At 43.7% G+C, this 17879-nt stretch overlaps 1 protein-coding gene, 1 long non-coding RNA gene and 1 other non-coding gene across 4 annotated transcripts; 2 read left to right on the top strand and 1 right to left on the bottom strand.

The window, feature by feature from the left end:
* Positions 1-1562: 1562 nt before the first annotated feature.
* On the top strand, positions 1563-17362 carry PPP1R8 (protein phosphatase 1 regulatory subunit 8). The gene is made up of 7 exons (XM_071768089.1): positions 1563-1711; positions 6475-6535; positions 10915-11068; positions 11649-11869; positions 12506-12650; positions 13776-13840; positions 14703-17362. The coding sequence occupies exons 1-7, from the start codon at positions 1650-1652 to the stop codon at positions 15054-15056; spliced, it is 1062 nt and encodes a 353-aa protein (XP_071624190.1). The 5' UTR covers positions 1563-1649; the 3' UTR covers positions 15057-17362.
* Positions 7925-8090, top strand: LOC139807306 (small Cajal body-specific RNA 1). The gene has a single exon (XR_011730521.1). It is a non-coding gene; the product is annotated as a small Cajal body-specific RNA 1 (non-coding RNA).
* On the bottom strand, positions 12493-13905 carry LOC139807290 (uncharacterized). 2 transcript variants are annotated; one of them, XR_011730517.1, is made up of 2 exons: positions 13664-13905; positions 12493-12727 (listed from the first exon to the last, which is right to left on the bottom strand). It is a non-coding gene; the product is annotated as an uncharacterized lncRNA (long non-coding RNA). The 2 variants fall into 2 exon arrangements; XR_011730518.1 differs by having other exon boundaries at positions 13713-13905.
* Positions 17363-17879: the final 517 nt, after the last annotated feature.

The raw sequence follows: 17879 nt of genomic DNA, 5'->3' as shown, positions 1-17879 counted from the left end.
ACAGTTTTCTCTGTAAGCAGGGTAGAAGATTTATATAAACAGCAATGTTTCCCCCAGCTTTAGTTCTGGGGTCCCTGATTCTTAAGAATTAAATGAATGTGAAACACTGAATTTTCACGTGGACGTGCACAAAATTCCTCTGTGGAGCCCTGTACAGCAGCTGATCACAGAAAAATGGATCTGATGCCTCAGAACAGCCTAGGGTCAACTTGGATTAGTTGTTTGTGGCTAGAACATCAAGTCTTTGCTGAGCCTGTATGTTAAAATCTGGGAACTGTGTGTTGTGCTGCCTCTTTCTTAAAATATCCTCCATGGCAGAGCCTGCTGGTTTGTGCACTGCCTGTTCAGGCAGTGTCACCTCTCCATATGACAATTAAAGCACTTGCCTTATCCCCGTGCTTCAGAGGGAGCCTGGGTGCATAATTTGTGGGATACATCCTTGCTTTGGCCTGTTCTGGTGTTCTGCAAACTGGAACTGAGAACACCAGTTGAGAGTCCAGCTGGTTGGGCTGGAGCTTGGTGTAGTTGCTTGACTCCTCTCTCTGCCTTTACATCACTGAACTTCGGGGTGGAACTGCTGCAGAAAACTCTTTTAACAGCAGTGCTGAGTGATGTTTCTGAGTCAGAAAAATCCCTATCAGAAACGCTCAAATCTTTTTGCCTCAGCATTCTGGCACCAAGTCCTCTTGGATGCGTTTTCTAGCACGGAGATGCTGGAAACTTATCCTGGGAAGCCTGGTGCTCAGCAGGGCAGCGGTGCCGGGATGGGCGTCCCGGGTCCGTTCCCGAGTCCATTCCTGGGGCCATTCCCAGGTCCATTCCCGGGTCCATTCCGAGGGTCATTCCCGAGTCCATTCCTGGGGCCATTCCCAGGTCCATTCCCGGGTCCATTCCGAGGGTCATTCCCGGGTCCATTCCCAGGTCCATTCCCGGGGCCGTGGTGCTGCTCCTGCCCGGCTTGGGGGGAGTCCTCTGAGCAGCTCTCCGGGGAGCTGCGTTTTGCTGGGATAATACTGGAGAACTGGGGGGTTTATTCCCCTCATATAAGCTTAATTCTTTGTAACAAGGTCCGTGCCCCGTGACTCGCCGTCCTCCTGGTTTTCTCACTGCTCTTCTCTAAGATGCTGAGACACTAAAACAGGGGCTGAAATGGGAATTGGAAAAGCTGTCCCAGAGGTTTGAACCCGGGTCCCCCGCCTTAACGCAGCTGCCACCGGCGCTGCTTTCCCCCGCGGGTTCCGCTGGGCTCTGGTTCTGCTGGGCTCTGGTGCCGCTGGGCCCTGGTGCCGCTGATTCCGTTGGTGCCGCTGAGCCCTGGTTCCGCTGGGCTCTTATTCTCCTGGGCCCTGGTTCTGCTGGGCGCTGGTTCTGCTGGTTCCGTTGGTGCCGCTGAGCCCTGGTTCCCCTGGGCTCTGAGTCTCCTGGGCCCTGGTTCTGCTGGACGCTGGTTCTGCTGGTTCCGTTGGTGCCGCTGAGCCCTGGTTCCGCTGGGCTCTGAGTCTCCTGGGCCCTGGTTCTGCTGGTTCCGTTGGTGCCGCTGAGCCCTGGTTCTGCTGGGCCCTGGCCCCGCTGGCCCCGCCCGGCGCGGAGCAGTCTGGGACCGCCGCTTCCCGTCCTGCTCGGGGCCGCCTGAATGGGGCAGACTCAAGATGGCGGCGAACGCCAACCCGGCGGGCGGCGGCGGTCTCTCGCTCTTCGAGTGCCCCAGCTGGTGAGCGGGCGGGCGGGGGCCGCAGCGGCTCCTCCGGGCTCGGCTCCTCCGGGCCCCGCGCCTCCCGCTGTGCCGCGGGCTCCCCGCGGGGTGCTGCGGAGCGCGGATGCCGCCGGGCCGGGCCGGGGGAGTGGCGGCGGGCGGTGGGAGCGGGGCCGGGCATGCGGGGCACGGGGCGGGAAGGGCCGCGGGGCTGAGGCCGCCCGGGCGGGGCTGCGGGGCTGCGGTCCCCGGGAGGGGTCAGCGGGGCTGTGGCGGAGCGGGCGGGAGGTGCAGCCCTGCGGCTGCCTCGGTCGCAGCGGCCGCCCCAGCCCCAGGCCGCGGCTCCGAACGCCTCGCCGAGGGGCTGTGCCCCGTCCCGGGGCCTTCTACAGAGCAGCGAAAATTACATTTTCTGGTCAGGTTATGTGTTTAGTGCAAGGAACTGGCAGCCTGGAACTTGCCTGGATTTTTTTATTATCTTGATTGAAGGAGTCAGAGCACAGCGATGCGCTGGAGAAGCAGAACCAGGACCTGGTCTGCCTGGTGTGAGAGCCGTAGGGACGTAGAAAGGATCTCTGGAAATCGCTTTGCCCAATCTTCTGTTGAAAGCTGGGCCTTAGATTAAGTTACCTGGGGCCCTGTTTCATTTGGTTTGAATTTTCTGATACACAACTACATAAACCTTGGCTATATTGCTCTCTCTTGGTACCAGAACATTGATTATTCAGGGCATGTGCACGGTTACATTTTTAATTGCATAGAAAATGACCAGTGTTGCAGATGGAAAGCCAAACACTCGTACATTTGTACGAGCTGGCTGTGTCTGTGCATGCATGATTGCAGCAGTCTTTAATTGCACAGTCATCTGGTTTTTACTCCAGGTCCCCCACCTTTCAGAACTTTGATGATAGTGCTCAGTCCCTGAGCTGAATACTGAATATATTTTGTAATTTTGACCTGCTTTACAAGAGCCTGCTTTAGCTAGTGAAACTGTTATAATGAAAAAGAACTGACTGTGTATTTCAGTGTTTTATTTGTGCTGAACATATACAATAACAAACACCTAGATGAGACATGATGGTGGTCCATAAAATGATGGCATGATTGTGTTGCTAAAGCAAAAAAATGACTCAGTGTGAGTACTTTCAGGATGTTCAACTTGAAATTTGAAATGCCATATCTTTTTTTTTTTTTTTTTAGTGTTCACAACTCAGGCTGTATTCAGTGGTAAACTTTAATGACTTCTGCCCTTGAAAGCTGTAGATTGAACAGCTGAATAACTGTGACTTGTGAAATGCTCAGTTTCAGTAACTTGCATGCTACTGCAGAAGGTTTCCTAAATAAATACAGTATGGGGGAGAGGACTGTGCTGTATCTGTGAGGGCTTCTTGAGGTGATTACTTTCTGGCTTTCACTACAACCAGGGCAGGTTCTTACAGACAGGTTCTTTCATCACCGTGCTGGTGGTGACCTGGTTTGGTTTTTAAGCACTATGTGTGGTGCTGGATGGTAGAGAGATGAGGTGGAAAGGGTATCAGGGAGATCCAAGCCAGGGTTTCAGACCCAGGAGCAAGGAGGTCCTGTTTGCTTGCCAGGCCCTGTGTAATTCTGAGATTTCTAGGATTTTTGGTCATTTGTTTTTTGTAGCCGGAATTTAGGCTTTGGAGTCCATGTTTAGAGGCCTAAATAATTGACCTAATTTCAAACTAACATCCAGAATTAAAGTTGTCCTGTCTGTGTCCTTAATAGTTGCAATTAAAAATTTCTCTTTAGACTGGGTAGGACAGTGAGGCTGCTGAGTTTCAGGGTGTTGCAGCTGTAACCCACTTGAGATGTCAGCTTGGGATCTTGGCCTTGTTGATAGACAGTGAAGATGCCCAAGTTCCTGGAAAGAGCAGACTGAAGAGCAAAAATAAAACATTTCAGAAAAAGAGGACAAAGCCATTAGTGCTCTGGGATGTGAGGCTGGTTGGAGGTACCAAAGAAGAGAATGAAGTTCTACAAATTAGCTAATTTTTCTTTGTTAATTTACAGTTTGCTTCTGCACTTCCCACACATTATGCAGCTGGTAAAAAAAGCCCTTCTTGTTTTCAGATCCAGGGCTCCTTCCTTGTGTTTCAAGAAATGCATTAGTTCTGTAGCATCCTTTGAGAGGACAAAGGAATGGATACTTGTGGGGTTTTTCCAGTCTTCTGAAGAGATTTATTCCATTAGTTTTTTGTATTATTTTTCCTCTCACGTGAAGCCATCTGTACAGACTGTCATCCTTGTATCCCTCATGATGAGAACCAGAATGACTGCATCATTCAGGATGTGAAAAAAATTGCCTTTTTATAGTTTTTTCCTTATGATATCTTTGCTTTCTCAGTTGTTGATGAATGTTCTCTAACTCTCTCTGAAGTCTTGATGACTCTTTTCTCCCCAGTAAGCCTTTGGTGATTCAGTAGGCAGATCAAGCATACTTTGTCTGGGTGAAACTTATTGAAATAGTGATTATTAACAATTAATCCGTTTGCAGGTGTTATTTTAAAGTCACTAACAGAATGCTGATCTGTAGGGAGCAGAAGACTTTCAGGCAGAGGGCACTGATACACAATGTGGAAGGTACAGAACAGCTTCTTGTTCCTCTCTTTCAAACACAGGCACTTGTGCTGGTGCCAAGTTCTGGTGTCAGATCATTTGTCTTGGAGCAGTGGTAAGAGAGAGGGAATCTGTTGACCCTAAGTAGTTGTCCATCCTTCAGAGCACTGTAGGAAAAATAGATTAGTGGATATTTTTGCATATTTGTTAGTAGAAGAGGAGATTTCTGAAAAATTGAAATAAGGAAAAAAAAAATCTCTTTTTTTACAGCACAGCACCAACTTTGTAACAAATTTTGTCGAGTAGATTTGTGAAAATTATGAACAAAAAAAAAAAAAAAAAAAATTAACAAAAAGAGTAGCTAGACCTTGGCAATTTCAGTGGAATGGAGGAAAACAAGTTTGCCAGCACTCAGGGGAAGAAAGAGGAAACCCTGAGAAGTGGATCCATGAATGAATCCTGTCTTTCCCTGAAAAAAAAGCACTGGTATAGGAGAGGAACAGAGGAAGAGACAGCAATACTCAGGTGTAGCCTGGCTGTATAATCCTAAAGCAGTAGTTCAGAGGAGGTTGTCCCCTAACTGTACTGGAATGGGAAGAGTGAGTCCTTCATCAACTCATCAGATGGATTCTGTATCTTCTTTAGGAAGTATTTTTATTTGCTGCTCTTTTGTCCACACCACAGTAATCACATTTCTAGGAAACAGTCATGATGTTAGCAGACTGCATCCTCTTGCTTTAGCTGCTGCTGTTTGTTCATCTGAAGGGAAATCAACCCTGTCCACCTTGTTAGGACAAGGAGAAAACTATCCACAGTTTTAGAGAAGGGCTTGGTAAGAAAACCTGTCCCAGCTGGCATATTCAGGAAGGGTCAGAGAAATCTGGGCAGGCTGGGCATGATGGATTTGGACAAAGAATGGAAAATATTTGTGGAATAATAGAGGACTTGTGTGTTCTTTTATCTAGGTATCTTGTATCTATCAGTTATCTAGGAGGGCATGTGTACAGCAACTGGCTGATCTGGAGACAAAGAAGAAAGGCACATCCCAGAAATGTGGATATCTATATTTAAACCCCTTAAACAGCTTCAGTTACAAGTGACCTTTCTTCCTACTCCAGCTCTGCTGAGCACATCACTGCCCATTGTTGCTGTTCCCTTGGCTTGCAGTGAGCAAGGCAGCAGAGGGCATGCAGCCTCCTCTGGGGTTGTGCTTCAGAACAGGGCAGCAGCAGAGCTGAGAACTGGGTCACTGCCATCACCTGGGAAGCTGATCCAGCCATAGAGCCAAGAGCATTGCTGTTGTCAGTGAAGAAATACCAGAGAAGCAGATTTTTAGAGATTTGAGCAGAAAAAGGTAATTTGCAGTCAACAGCCCAAGTTTCTATGTAATGAAGGGCAGCATATTGATACCACAGGGGTGTCCTGGTTCTGAGCACCTTAAGTACCAAATAGGGTTTTGATGCAGCTCATCTCATGGGTTTTCCCACATATTAGTGTTGCTTTTCTGTGCACTGCCAAGTCCCTCATTCCTCTGTGCTCCCCTTGCCCAAGCTGGAATAATATTCACTGGTGAACCTGCTGGGGGGGCTGAGCTGCTCCTTGGTTGAGAATTTGGTGAAGGATTGGTAGGGCTCCCTCTGCCATGTGATGCTGTGGTCTCCTCCATGTTACCTGTGTTGGTAGGAAGGTTTGATTGTAGTGAGTGTGGAGGAATGCTCACTATTGGCCAACATTTTTATAATACTACAGTTTGTGTGTAGCTTCTTTCAGGATTTTTTTTCCATTACCAGTCCTAGAGGGAAGGATGGCAGAAGTTTCTGTTCCTCTCAGCAGCTAAAGGTAGAGATCTCCTGTTTTGAATGTAACAGGAGAAAATAGCCCTTGAGCAGACTCTTAAACTATCCCAGCTTATCTCCTGGAGTTGTTCCTGGCCTCATCCAATGTTCTCTTGGCTGCAGTTGGTAAATTAGCTGGATTTCACATGGAGAGGTAAAGCTTGAAATGTCTTTCCTTGTGTCCTGTTATCATAACACTTACTTTGAAAAAATATTTTGTCAGAAGCAGTCTGCAGGAAGAAAAAGAAAATATTGGTATTTTCTTCTTACCTTTTGTGTAGGTTTGGTATGTAGCTCTGTTAAAGTGGTAGTGTTAATAAACTGTGTATTGAATATTTTGATATTCTGTTTTCCTTTATTTTCCAGGGCAGGAAAACCACCACCTGGCTTACATCTGGATGTTGTCAAAGGGGACAAACTCATTGAGGTATGAAAATAGGTTTTGTGTGTATTTGGTATACCATATACATAGGAACCAGCAGTAGAACATATCCCAGCATTGTCCACCCTTACTCATCTGTATTTCTTTTCTCTCTCATTAATTATTTTCAAATCAGTGTAATTTACTCTGAAACTTAAGAACTAAGTGAATTGTCCCATGCCTGTATTCTGAGGCTGTCTCATATTATGCAGTGTTTCCATCAGGTATCTCCTGATGCACTGCTTGAAAGGATACAGCTGGCAAACAAGGACACTTTGATTCCTAAACATGAAACCTGTCTTAGTCAGAGAGAGGAAAAATAAAATATTTGTAAGGAAGCTTGATAGTTTGCAGAGCTAAATGTTGGCATTTTTTTTTCCTGTAAGATATATATAGGGGGTATCACAGTGCAGCCACAAGGCAACTTGTCTTAGGAACTTTGGGAACAGAAACTCAAATAACATGGGGAAAGAAATCTCAAATAAAAAAGAGTAAAAACTCATCACTATGTACTGCCTGTGTGAGATACTTGTTTGGTCAGTTTTATTTAAAGAAAAGTGGTCTGGGGATCATGTATCTTACAAGATTGTTGCCCTTTCCTACACTATGAAGTACAGTATGACTTTTCATCCCATGTCCTGGAGTTGTGAACAGTGCTGTGATGAGCACAGATGGAATGAGGGTTTTTTTTATTGCAGCATAGGAATTTGTCTTATGTACACCACATTATTCTCTATTTCATATTTTGTGTTATGTTTTTTCACTGGTGATAACTAGAGGCCATCTCTTCATTGTTGTAGTGCTCAACATTCAGATTTTTCTAATCAGGTTTCTGAGCTGCAGGGGCACCTGGGCACCTCACACTGAAGTTGTCATCAACCCCAAGTCCTTCTCAAGAGAGTGATGTGATCACACAGAGGCCACAGAATGACTGCAGAGTTTTTGTTTTGCCTCCTGAATATCTGGTGTTGGCTGTCAGTGTCCCTGCACTCACCTGCATGTGCTGAATGGCAGCAGTGACCCAGCACCTCTGTCTGCAGTCCAGAGGTCTGGATTGCTGTCCTGCTTCCATCTGCTGAAGTAGGAGTCACAACTTGGCTTGGTGGGGAAGTTTCAGCAGACTGTTGCAGCAGACTGTTCCTCTGTGCCTGTTGGTACAGTTGGTTTAGGGCCTTGCATGCTGTGTACAGGTGGTGATTCCAGTCCTCTGGAGTGTGGTGGTGATGTAGAGCCATGTCCTGTGTGTGGGTATGGGAACTGTGCAACAAATTAAGAGCATTTGAATGTCATTCATCTGTTTCCCTGCTTGGTATGTGTGGAAATAGTTTTTCAGTTTTATCTTTTACAGTAGACAGCAGTAACCAAGAAGGACCCTCTCAAATCTCCTGGGGTACTGAGCACTTGATACTAACCGAGCCATCTGTGTCCCAGGTCTCCTGCAGAGGTCTGAGGAACACCTTGTGATTGCTGGGTCTGAAAAGTGCAACATTAAAACAAGCCATGAAGTGTTTAAGCTCAGTGTATAAAGAATGACACTGGGTTATAACTCAGAGGTACAGAATAGTTTGGAAACATTACCCTGAAATAAAGGCGATAAAATTATTTTCTCTGTTGATGATTTGTTGCAGTATTTTCAGTTCATGTGTTTATTTGTCCTTGCAAAATCTCTTTAAGTGCTGACAAGTCAAGATGGTGTTTTGTGCATAACTGGTGCCAGTGAAACCTTGGGGGCCACTTCTCTTGGTTTCAGTTGTGGAAAAGAATGAGAAATTGTTGGTCCAGTTTTTATGGTACTTGAAATTGTGTGGTAACTGAGAGCTGACACAGAGTAAGGAATCAGCTTCTGAAAATCCACTTATTTATATCAGAGTTGTGTTTACTCAGGATTTTTGTTTCAAGTACACAAGAATAAAAGGAGAAGCTAGTGCTCATCTTTCTTACCAAGTGGAATCATAGAATTCATCAGTACAGAAGTACTGAATTTGGGAAGACTCAGAGCTGAACTGCGTAAGATTCTACACAATACTGGATACATTCTGTTGCTATGAAGTTGAATCTCTTTATCAGTAACGTGCTTGAAGGTGAATTTCTAGTTAAGCTATGATTTCTGTCTTTTTAAAATGAGACATAGGCTCACAAATATGATGTTGGTTTGGTTTTTTTTTTAAGTTGGAGTCTAATTTTTGGTGTTTTTGTGGATTTTCTGCCAGCCAACGCAACGCTGGGGGTATTGATGAAGTTGTCAGTCTGTCTAGCTGTTTGTTTTCACAGAACTTATTCAAAATCAAATTGATTAATTTCATTTTTCATTATTTCATAATTTCATTTCATTCATTATTCAAAATCAAATTCAAATTTGTAGTGCTGGTTGAAATTGGCCAGTTGGTTGAGTAGTTATTTGGTTGAATAATGGGTGTCAGCAGCTGATAGATAGGCAGGAAGCTTGATCACCTAAAACTTGTCATTTTAAGGAAGCAGACCAAAATATGTAAGTCAGTAGATTTCACAAAGCATTTAATGTTATGAGATTGTACTTAAAATGCATAACTTTAGTTAGTTGGGATTAAGACATTAGAAGTTTGCTATCTAAGGGGCCAATTAACTATAAAGTTGTCATGAGATGTGTATGGTGGCATGGAGCTGAGTTGTTCAGCTAATTTTTATGGAGACCTAAAAGAGTGAACATACAGAAATAAATTGCTTATTACTGAATGCTAGATAATGAGAACTTGAAGCATGGGGGTTGACTAATGTTCAGGAAAACAATGAGAAATCCAGCTTAGAAAATGTACTACACATATGGGGTGAAAAATCTGAAACAAATGAGTGACATGTGAATGCAGCAGTGCTGAAAGCTTTGAAGTTCATAATTGATGTCACTTTGCAAAGAGATTATCAGTAAAAGATGGGGTCCTTGTGACATTTATGCTTGCAGATAAGGCAGAGGAATATAAATACTATCTTTTTCCAAGCTGTCTCTGTACTTTCTGTATGACTTGTAGTGCCACAGAGGAAGTAACTATCAGGGTGCTTACTGTGTCAGTCTCAACAAAACCCCAAACCAACTACCTGTAGCTAGTCTGATACATTGGCTCTTTCTGTCTGAGCATCTGATTTGTCCAGCTGGCAAAACTGAGGAGCAAAGGACTGACTGACATGGTGCTGCTGCCAGGGAGGAAGGCCCTTCCTCATCATCAGCCTGGTGCCTGTAATCTGTTCCAGCTCTGGAGCCATCTGGGAGAGAGACCCATGAGAGACCCATCTGACTGAAGGAAAACTGCTTCAGCCCACCAAACAGGAGAACACTAATGCAGAAGAAAAGTGCTTTACAAGCTGAAAACTTGACTCAAATGTGTGGCAGTGTGATGGAGGAGAGGATTATATAGCTGGGAGGGGAAGGAAGGAGGGGGGAGCAGTCCTCATGCACTAACAGGCACAATGTTAATTCAGCTCAGACCATCTCCTTCCTGACGGTGCTTTTCTGAGTGCAGATCTGTTTTTTCTGATGGAAAATCTATCACCAGCATTCCCTTGATCAAGCTTCTGAAATGTCATGTGAGCTTTGGTAAATGTTTCAAAAAGCAGGAAGCCATCTGCTCCCAAACCTTTAATGCATTGCCAGCCTTTGACTTGTGCATCTGGAAGCCAGAAAATACAGGTTGGGTTCAGATGTCTGCATACAGTGAGAAGGAAGACTTCAGCATTTCAGTGCAAGGAGTTCCTTTTAAAAAACTGCTAATAAAAATACACTTTGTCCACCACAGGACCATGTCAAGGTGTTCCTTTGCTTTTCAGAGATGGTTTGTGTGGCTGATGTTAGAGTATGTAACATCTTGTCTGAAGGTGAGATTAGAACCAGAATGAATTAAGAGGAAGTGCCTGGAATTAATGGTTTACTTGAATATGGATTCATGTCACAGTACATACTCATTATAGTTTTACATGTATTATAAAGGTCTGAAATCTCCTGTATGTCCATTTTTATACAGAAATATAATTTTGATGCTCTGGATCAGACTGGAGGACATTTAGCTTAGATTCCTGGCTTAGACAAGGCCTGGGATCATCTGCATCAAGGAATGTGTAGAAATACAAATGTGAGAATCTTGTATGAGACAGTCTCATGCCTTGAAGAGTTACTGGCCTTCCCAGGCTGTCTTGTATTGGCTGTTAAAGAAGGGCATAAAGGACTCTATAAAATCACAACTGAACATGGCAAAGAAAAGGTTTGAGTTTCTGGTTTTGTCAGATGAAAATGAAGTATTAATTAGCTGTTGATGCTTTGTTTTGAATTTGCTCTGTTTATTCACGTTACTGCATTTTTTCAGGAAGATCCAAAAGATATAGGAGTCTAATATGCTTCTCTCTTTGATATTCTACCTCAGAAACTCATCATTGATGAGAAGAAATACTATCTCTTTGGGAGAAATCCTGATCTGTGTGATTTTACCATTGACCACCAGTCTTGCTCCCGGGTCCATGCTGCCTTGGTCTATCACAAACATCTCAAGAGGGTTTTCCTCATAGATCTAAACAGCAGTAAGTAGTGTGACATTTAACCAGATAACAGTACATTATTTTAGTGCTTAAACATTTCTGAATCTGAGATGCTTTTTGTTGTTGTTTGCACTGTGTGGATAGATGACTATGATCTGAATTAGCATCCTAGTGAAAGACAACCTGGCAAGGTTTAGGAACAAAAGAATGTTTGCTCTAGTCAGCTTACATCTGTTTAAAACAACATTTCTAGACTCTTAAGGGGCTAAGGGAAAGGAGGAAAGTGACTTGGTCTTCCCTTCACAATTCAAAAGAAGTTTTCTCTTTTGAAAGTGATTTTCCATGTTTTAAACATTTTTCCACTGAAGGAATGATTCCAAGAAGCAAATGGTGGGTTTTCATATATATCCTTGGCTTTTTGAGGACTTCTGATGTGCATTACCTTAGTTTGTGAGATAGTAAATAAAAATAAAATGAACATAGGGAATGTTTGCAGCTGTACCTCAGTGCCTGGTATCTCAGAGCAACCTTGTACAATTTCTGAACTTCTGAAAGCTTTAACTTAATTACTGTGAGCCTAAGCTGATGACTAACAAACTAATTTGCATTTTGATGTTCTTAGCACATGGCACATTCTTGGGTCATATCCGTTTGGAACCTCACAAGCCCCAGCAGATACCCATCGATTCCACAGTTTCATTTGGTGCTTCTACCCGGGCGTACACCCTGCGAGAGAAGCCCCAGACACTGCCATCAGCAGTTAAAGGAGATGAGAAAATGGGCAGTGAAGATGAGGAGCTGAAGGGCTTGCTGGGCCTCCCAGAGGAGGAGACAGAACTTGATGTGAGTATGATGTACCTAGGTGACATTTCTGTCTTGTCATATCTGTAGATAAATGGATTATGTTCAACTTTTGTTTGCTTAGGTTCAGGTTCTTGACTCCTTGGCCTTGTAGTCTGAGGTGTCTTTGGCTGATTGATACACACAAACCATTATGTTCTGCCATGATAAACCTGTGATCGTGTTGCTTCTCAGAATCTGTCACCTAATAATCCTACATTTCCATGGGTCTTCTCACAAAGGCTTGCCAGGGAGCATCACCTCAGGTTAGGGATGGTTTCCCTCACTGTTCCCCATGGCTGGGTAGCAGTGGATGCTGCCCTGTTTCCTACAGTTGGCTCCTGAAAAGGGAGAAGGCAGAGTGTGGATTCACAGGATTGCTTGCAGGATCATCTGGTCCATCCCTGCTGCTCAAGCAGGGTCAGCTGGAGCAGTTGCTTAGTGCTCAGGCAAGTTCTGCATATCTCTCAGACAGAATCCACCTCTCTGGGCAGCCTGTTCCAGCACTCTTTTCTTCCTAGGGGTCCAAAGTTGAAGCTAAACAGTGTGCTGTAATCTTCTGATAGGCAGAATCACACAATTAAATCAGACTTCATACACTAGGTGCTTAAACTATTTCATCTCCAAATTTGTCATTAGAATCTGACAGAGTTTAATACAGCCCACAACAAAAGAATTTCCACACTGACCATTGAGGAAGGGAACTTGGATATTCAGAGACCAAAGAGAAAACGGAAGAACTCCAGAGTGACGTTCAGTGATGATGATGAAATCATTAATCCAGGTGAGTAGTTTGCTTTAATCTTTAGTTGATGCCTTTTAAGACCCTTTTTTCAGCACCCTCATAGGGATTCCTCCTGGCTGCATATGGATAAGGAGAACAGAAATTGGGTAGTCAGTATTTGGGTTCTGCTATTTCAGAGAAGCTGCTGTATGTGTCACTTAAATCTTTGGACCTGACTCTGTTCTTTCCCCTTCCCCTGTAAACTGCATGATTTGTGCAGGACAGGGATACCACACTGCTTCATTGTTTGAAAATTTGTCAGAAGTTGGAAAAGTCTCATGGGTCCAAAGGGAGAAAAGTGTTTTAAATTTTTGCCTTCTTTAGAATCTAAATGAGAATGGAAGTTTGTTTTTCATCTGTCTCTTCATGCTCTCATTACCTTTCTTTTTGCCTAATGGGTCTCTGTCTCAAGCTCAGAGAGTCTTTTGCTACTGGTCTGCATATCTGAAACAATTCATCTTCATTTGGAATGATGCTTCTGAAGTTCCAATTTCCAATTGGATTTCTGTATCCAATTTCTGATCAGTCATTTTTCTCTCTTAGCTATTTTATATTAATGGCATCCTATTAATTATATTTTATGTGGATAATTTTCCTGTTCATAAGAGTGTGCATTTAATGAGTGTGCATTTTAAAATAAGTGTAGAGCTGGTATCATTTGGCAGTGTTGACTACCTCAGTAACTATTTTGATTTATAAGGTTATGCAGTTTAGTGCTCCAGACATCCTAACATAAACACTCATTCACATTACAAAAAAAAGTTGTTTTTTCAGGCTTTCAGAGATGCTACTTTGAATTTTTCTGACTTCTCCTTCAAAGCCACTCCACAGACTCCTGGGGCTAGCATCCCTTGTCAGCAGCCCAGAACTCCAGTCTGCCCATTCTTCTGTACCTCTCCCTTTCCCCACATGGGTGGAAACCTTTCTTACCAGGGTGTCTGATGAGCCCACCTTGAGACCAAGTCACTGGGTGTCCCTTTACCCACTCTTTATTTGGGTTTACTTGTGCTTACCTATGAGAGCACTGACTTTGAGAAGTCTGTGTAGCAATTCTTTGTGTACCTGGCAGATGTTTTTTCTTTTCCTGTATTCTTACTGAAGGTTTCACTGTTTTTGCCTTTACAGAGGATGTGGACCCTTCTGTTGGGCGTTTCAGGAACATGGTACAGACAGCAGTAGTCCCTGTTAAGGTACAGAGTAACTCTCAACATTCTAATTAATAACCTGCATTGATGAACTTGTTCTATGAATTACACCTTAGAAACATAATGTTCTGTGGTGGAATGTGTTCTGTTGTTAAGCAGAAGTCATGCTCGTGTTCCACAATTGTCTTTTTTTAGCAGATTAACCATTTCCCTTCAAATCCAGCTTCAGCTCTTTTCTTTAATAACACATAGCATCAATGGCAAATATTTTTCTCCCGAAAAGAATCACTTCCCAGAAGTTCAGTATGGTACTTCTAGGCATCCCTGAAAATGATGGGAGGTGTGGAAAGTAAAAAAGTGAAAATGGGAGGTTGGTTGTTTCAGTACTGTAAATGCCAACAATTGCATAAGGCTGCCTGTTAGAACTAGAAGGGTTCAGGCTTTTCTCCAAGGTGAGTTTTTTGCCAGTGCTGTATTTAATTTGCATGTGCTAGGAGTAGGTGAGAACTTCAAACCTTCAGGGCAGGTAAGCAGCACTGTAATAGCAATTTCCCTTGGTGGTGGTGGACACCCAAGTGATCCAGAAGTTGCAGTTTCTTACTGTGGGGGCAGGGAGGGCCTGGGTTGCTGATCAAAGAGCTACTCAGTCGTGCGTGCAGGAAAGCTCCAGACTGGCTTCAACTTCTGTCATTACTTCCTGCATTGTGGACCTTTAAGAGTTTATTAAGTGGTTTTTCAGTGAAACCCAGAAGAAATCTTTTGGGACAAAGACTGAGGTGTGGGCTGTAACCACTTCATATGTGCCTAGACTGGGTACCTTTTTGGGGAAAATGGCGTTGGCATCCAGTTTAAATCGCTTACTTGTCCCGTGTATTTTGAATAACTCTTTGAATCCTTCTGTCTGCAGAAAAAACGACTGGAGAACCCAGGCTCATTGACCACAGATGATTCTGCATCACGACGTATGCAAAACTTTCCCTACAGTGGAGGATTATATGGTGGTTTGCCTCCCACTCACAACGAGGCAGGTTCCCAGTCCCACGGCATCCACGGAACAGCGCTCATTGGTGGTCTGCCCATGCCCTACCCCAATCTTGCCCCAGATGTGGACTTAACTCCTGTTGTGCCCTCAACAGTTAACATGAACCCAGCTCCAAACCCTGCTGTCTTTAATCCTGAAGCTGTGAATGAACCCAAGAAGAAGAAATATGCAAAGGAAGCGTGGCCAGGCAAGAAGCCAACACCTTCCCTACTGATCTGAGTTTTGTTGAAGGAGGATGGGAGTCACAAACTCCAGAACTGTTCATGTGCAGTATCGTCTTTTTAAAAATTTCAGTGTCCTAACCACGTGTAATACCAAGACTGGAGAAGTGAAATATCCTTTAAAGATCTGTCTTCAAACATTTTTATATGTTTGTTAAAAAAAAAATACAGCTCCCATCTCCTTTTGAACCAAAATATCTGGCAGCCTTTTCTTAGCGGTTTCTGTCCTCAGAGATCTTTCCTCTGATATTCAGTCAATTGGTGAAGGGGCAGAGCCACACAATTAGTTGTCATTTCTGGCATGACCCTGCAAATTTGTGTATTTAGGTGTCGTGCTTACTATGAGTAATGTTGTTCCTGCTGGACTTGCTCACAGCAGGTCAGCTGTATCAGAAGTAAATGTTTGTGGGGCCAAGCGTTTTGAGTTCTAAAACTTGCAAAATACAGCTCAGCTGTTTATTTTTTACATTTTCAAAACTCCACCAACGTGGGATGCTTTTTTTTATTTTATTTTGTGTTTATTTTTTTCATTAGTTTGGCTACAGCTTGGTGTAATTTCTACCTACAAAACCACAGCATCCCCTTAGCTCACGAGAACGTGGAGCTGAAGTGGACAAGACCTAGGTGGGCTTCCATAGCTTCAGTCCAGTGTGGTACAGGTGTGTGGATGGATGGATGGAGGAGTGCACAGGTGGATGGGTCTGAGTGTATCTTGGTGCTAATGGCACCATACAAGTGATGCTTGGAGCCTTTTGCTGGTGGACAGGCACTGTCTGCACTCTGCAAACAGTGAACAACGTGGTAGCATCGACCCTCTCCCCTGTGATGAGGTGGAGGTGACCTAGAGGACAACAGTTTAAAAGAAACTTGGTTGCTCTTTCAGCTCAAATAGTTCCATTTTTATTTTCAAATGGAACTGCTGAGCTTAAAGGATGTGTGTGATGCAAAAAGACACTCTTAAAAATGAGCAGCCATCAGCAATGTCTCTACAAAAAGTAGGTTTGTATGTTTAACAACTGAAACCACAATCTGCAGGCTGTCACTGCTAGGGACAGTGGGTAAGAGCTGAGTGCTACCTAAAGTTAGAATATGAATTCTCAGTAGAGAACCTGCCTTGCCTTGAATAAAGCAGTGTGCAAGTTGGTTTCAAATACTACGTTTTTCAACTACTTCATCACTTTTTCCCATTAAATAAAATGGGAAGTTTGATTTGGATTGTTGCTCTAGCCCTTCAGATCCTGGTTTAGATTTCAAAATCTGAATCATACTTATTCAGACACTAAGTCTTTACTTTACACAAGGTAAAGCCAGAGCTCTGCTTTTCTTAGGTTTACTCTGGAATTTTTTACATTCTATAAAGCAGTTCAGCTATGTAGTGACAATTCCTTTGTGGATTGGGGTATTTCTCCAGGAAATATGGACTAAAAGGACAGTAGTACACCCAGCTGGTCATCATGTACAGTACCCTAGCTACCCTCTAAGTAGTGCTGGGAAAGCCTGATGGTTGCTGGAGCAGTGCTGTGTTCCTGCTTTGGGCAGGTGCTCCAAAATCAGTGTGACCTCCATGTCTGCAGAGTGATTGCTTCTGTCATGTTACTGAGGTAAAAATGAGCTAGTAAATACCCCTCTCACAAGAGCAATGGCTTTAGAGACTGTTTTGTTCCCTTCTCCACACCATCTGCCTTGGCTCAAACACAAATCCAGTACCTGCTCCATGATACAGTTGTGCTGCTCTGTGTTTAGTTGCTATTGAATATGATTCAGTCCTCAGATGTTCTGCTTCCAAACACTCCATGCTGACTCTTAAAATTGTACTCTCTTCATTTTGACTTTTGCTTCTTTCTGGAATGTAGAATTTTGTTTTTCCAGCCGGTCTGTTTTATGAAGGCAACTCTTTAGGGTTAGACTAGTTAGGGCAAGTGAAAGTTGAACAGAATTTCTTTTCATCCATCTTGGGTTTCTTTTTTTTTTTTTTTTTTTTTTATTTGGGTGGGGGGGAGGATGGGGGTAGGCAGGGGGTTGTTTTATTCTGCAAGTGGCTCTTTGCAAGGTTTTTCTTGAAAAGGGAAGCTTTACTGCTCATTGTTTTTTAAAGCTCTTCTCCTCCCTGGGTTTGAATAAGCTCTCATTATTTTAGAGCTTTGGGGCCCTAGCTGGCCAGTACAGGTGGGGACAGTGTAACATCCAGGGGCTTTGTACAAAGTTTGTACACTTGTGTAATATGTAATAGGCTTTTTCACACTTTCTGTTGGGCTTTTTACCTGTAACCTTTACTATGTTGTAAATTAAATGCAGATTTTGCCAGTTTGGAGAGTGTAGTGTGTTCGTTCCCAGTCTGCACTTCTGCAGTGGAGGCTGCACAATGTTTTGGGGCTTACTGAAGGATTTCTTTCTTTAAAAAAAAAAAACAACATAGAATCTGCTGAGTTGGAAGGGACCCATCAGGCTCATCCAAGAGTCACCCCATGTGCCATGGCAAGGTGCAGCTGTCACTTAGTGCCTGGCTCAGTTTTTAAAGCTGCTCCAACTTCTTTGCCCATGTCCTGCTTTGCTGCCATGGGCTGCACTTCTGCACACAAGAATGACACTGAACAGCAGATTTTAAACAGCAGACACCTTGGTTTTCTGGGTGCAGTTTTATCTGGATTATCTGGCATAATCTTCTCTCTCCAAAGGTCATACTTTATAGCCCAGCTTTGCTCTTCTCATTGCTCAGCTTGATGCCTCTGATCTATAGGGTGACTTTGGGCAGTTTGAAGGCAGCATCCTCTGGGCAGCTTGTCCTGGGCTCAGCAGGGAGAGCCCTGGTGAAAACAATAAA

This window comes from Heliangelus exortis, chromosome 24, assembly GCF_036169615.1.
Source record: "Heliangelus exortis chromosome 24, bHelExo1.hap1, whole genome shotgun sequence".
NCBI classification, from domain to species: Eukaryota; Metazoa; Chordata; class Aves; order Apodiformes; family Trochilidae; genus Heliangelus; species Heliangelus exortis.
The sequence above is the reverse complement of the archived record's forward strand: the minus strand, read 5'-3'. Positions and strand labels throughout refer to the sequence as shown.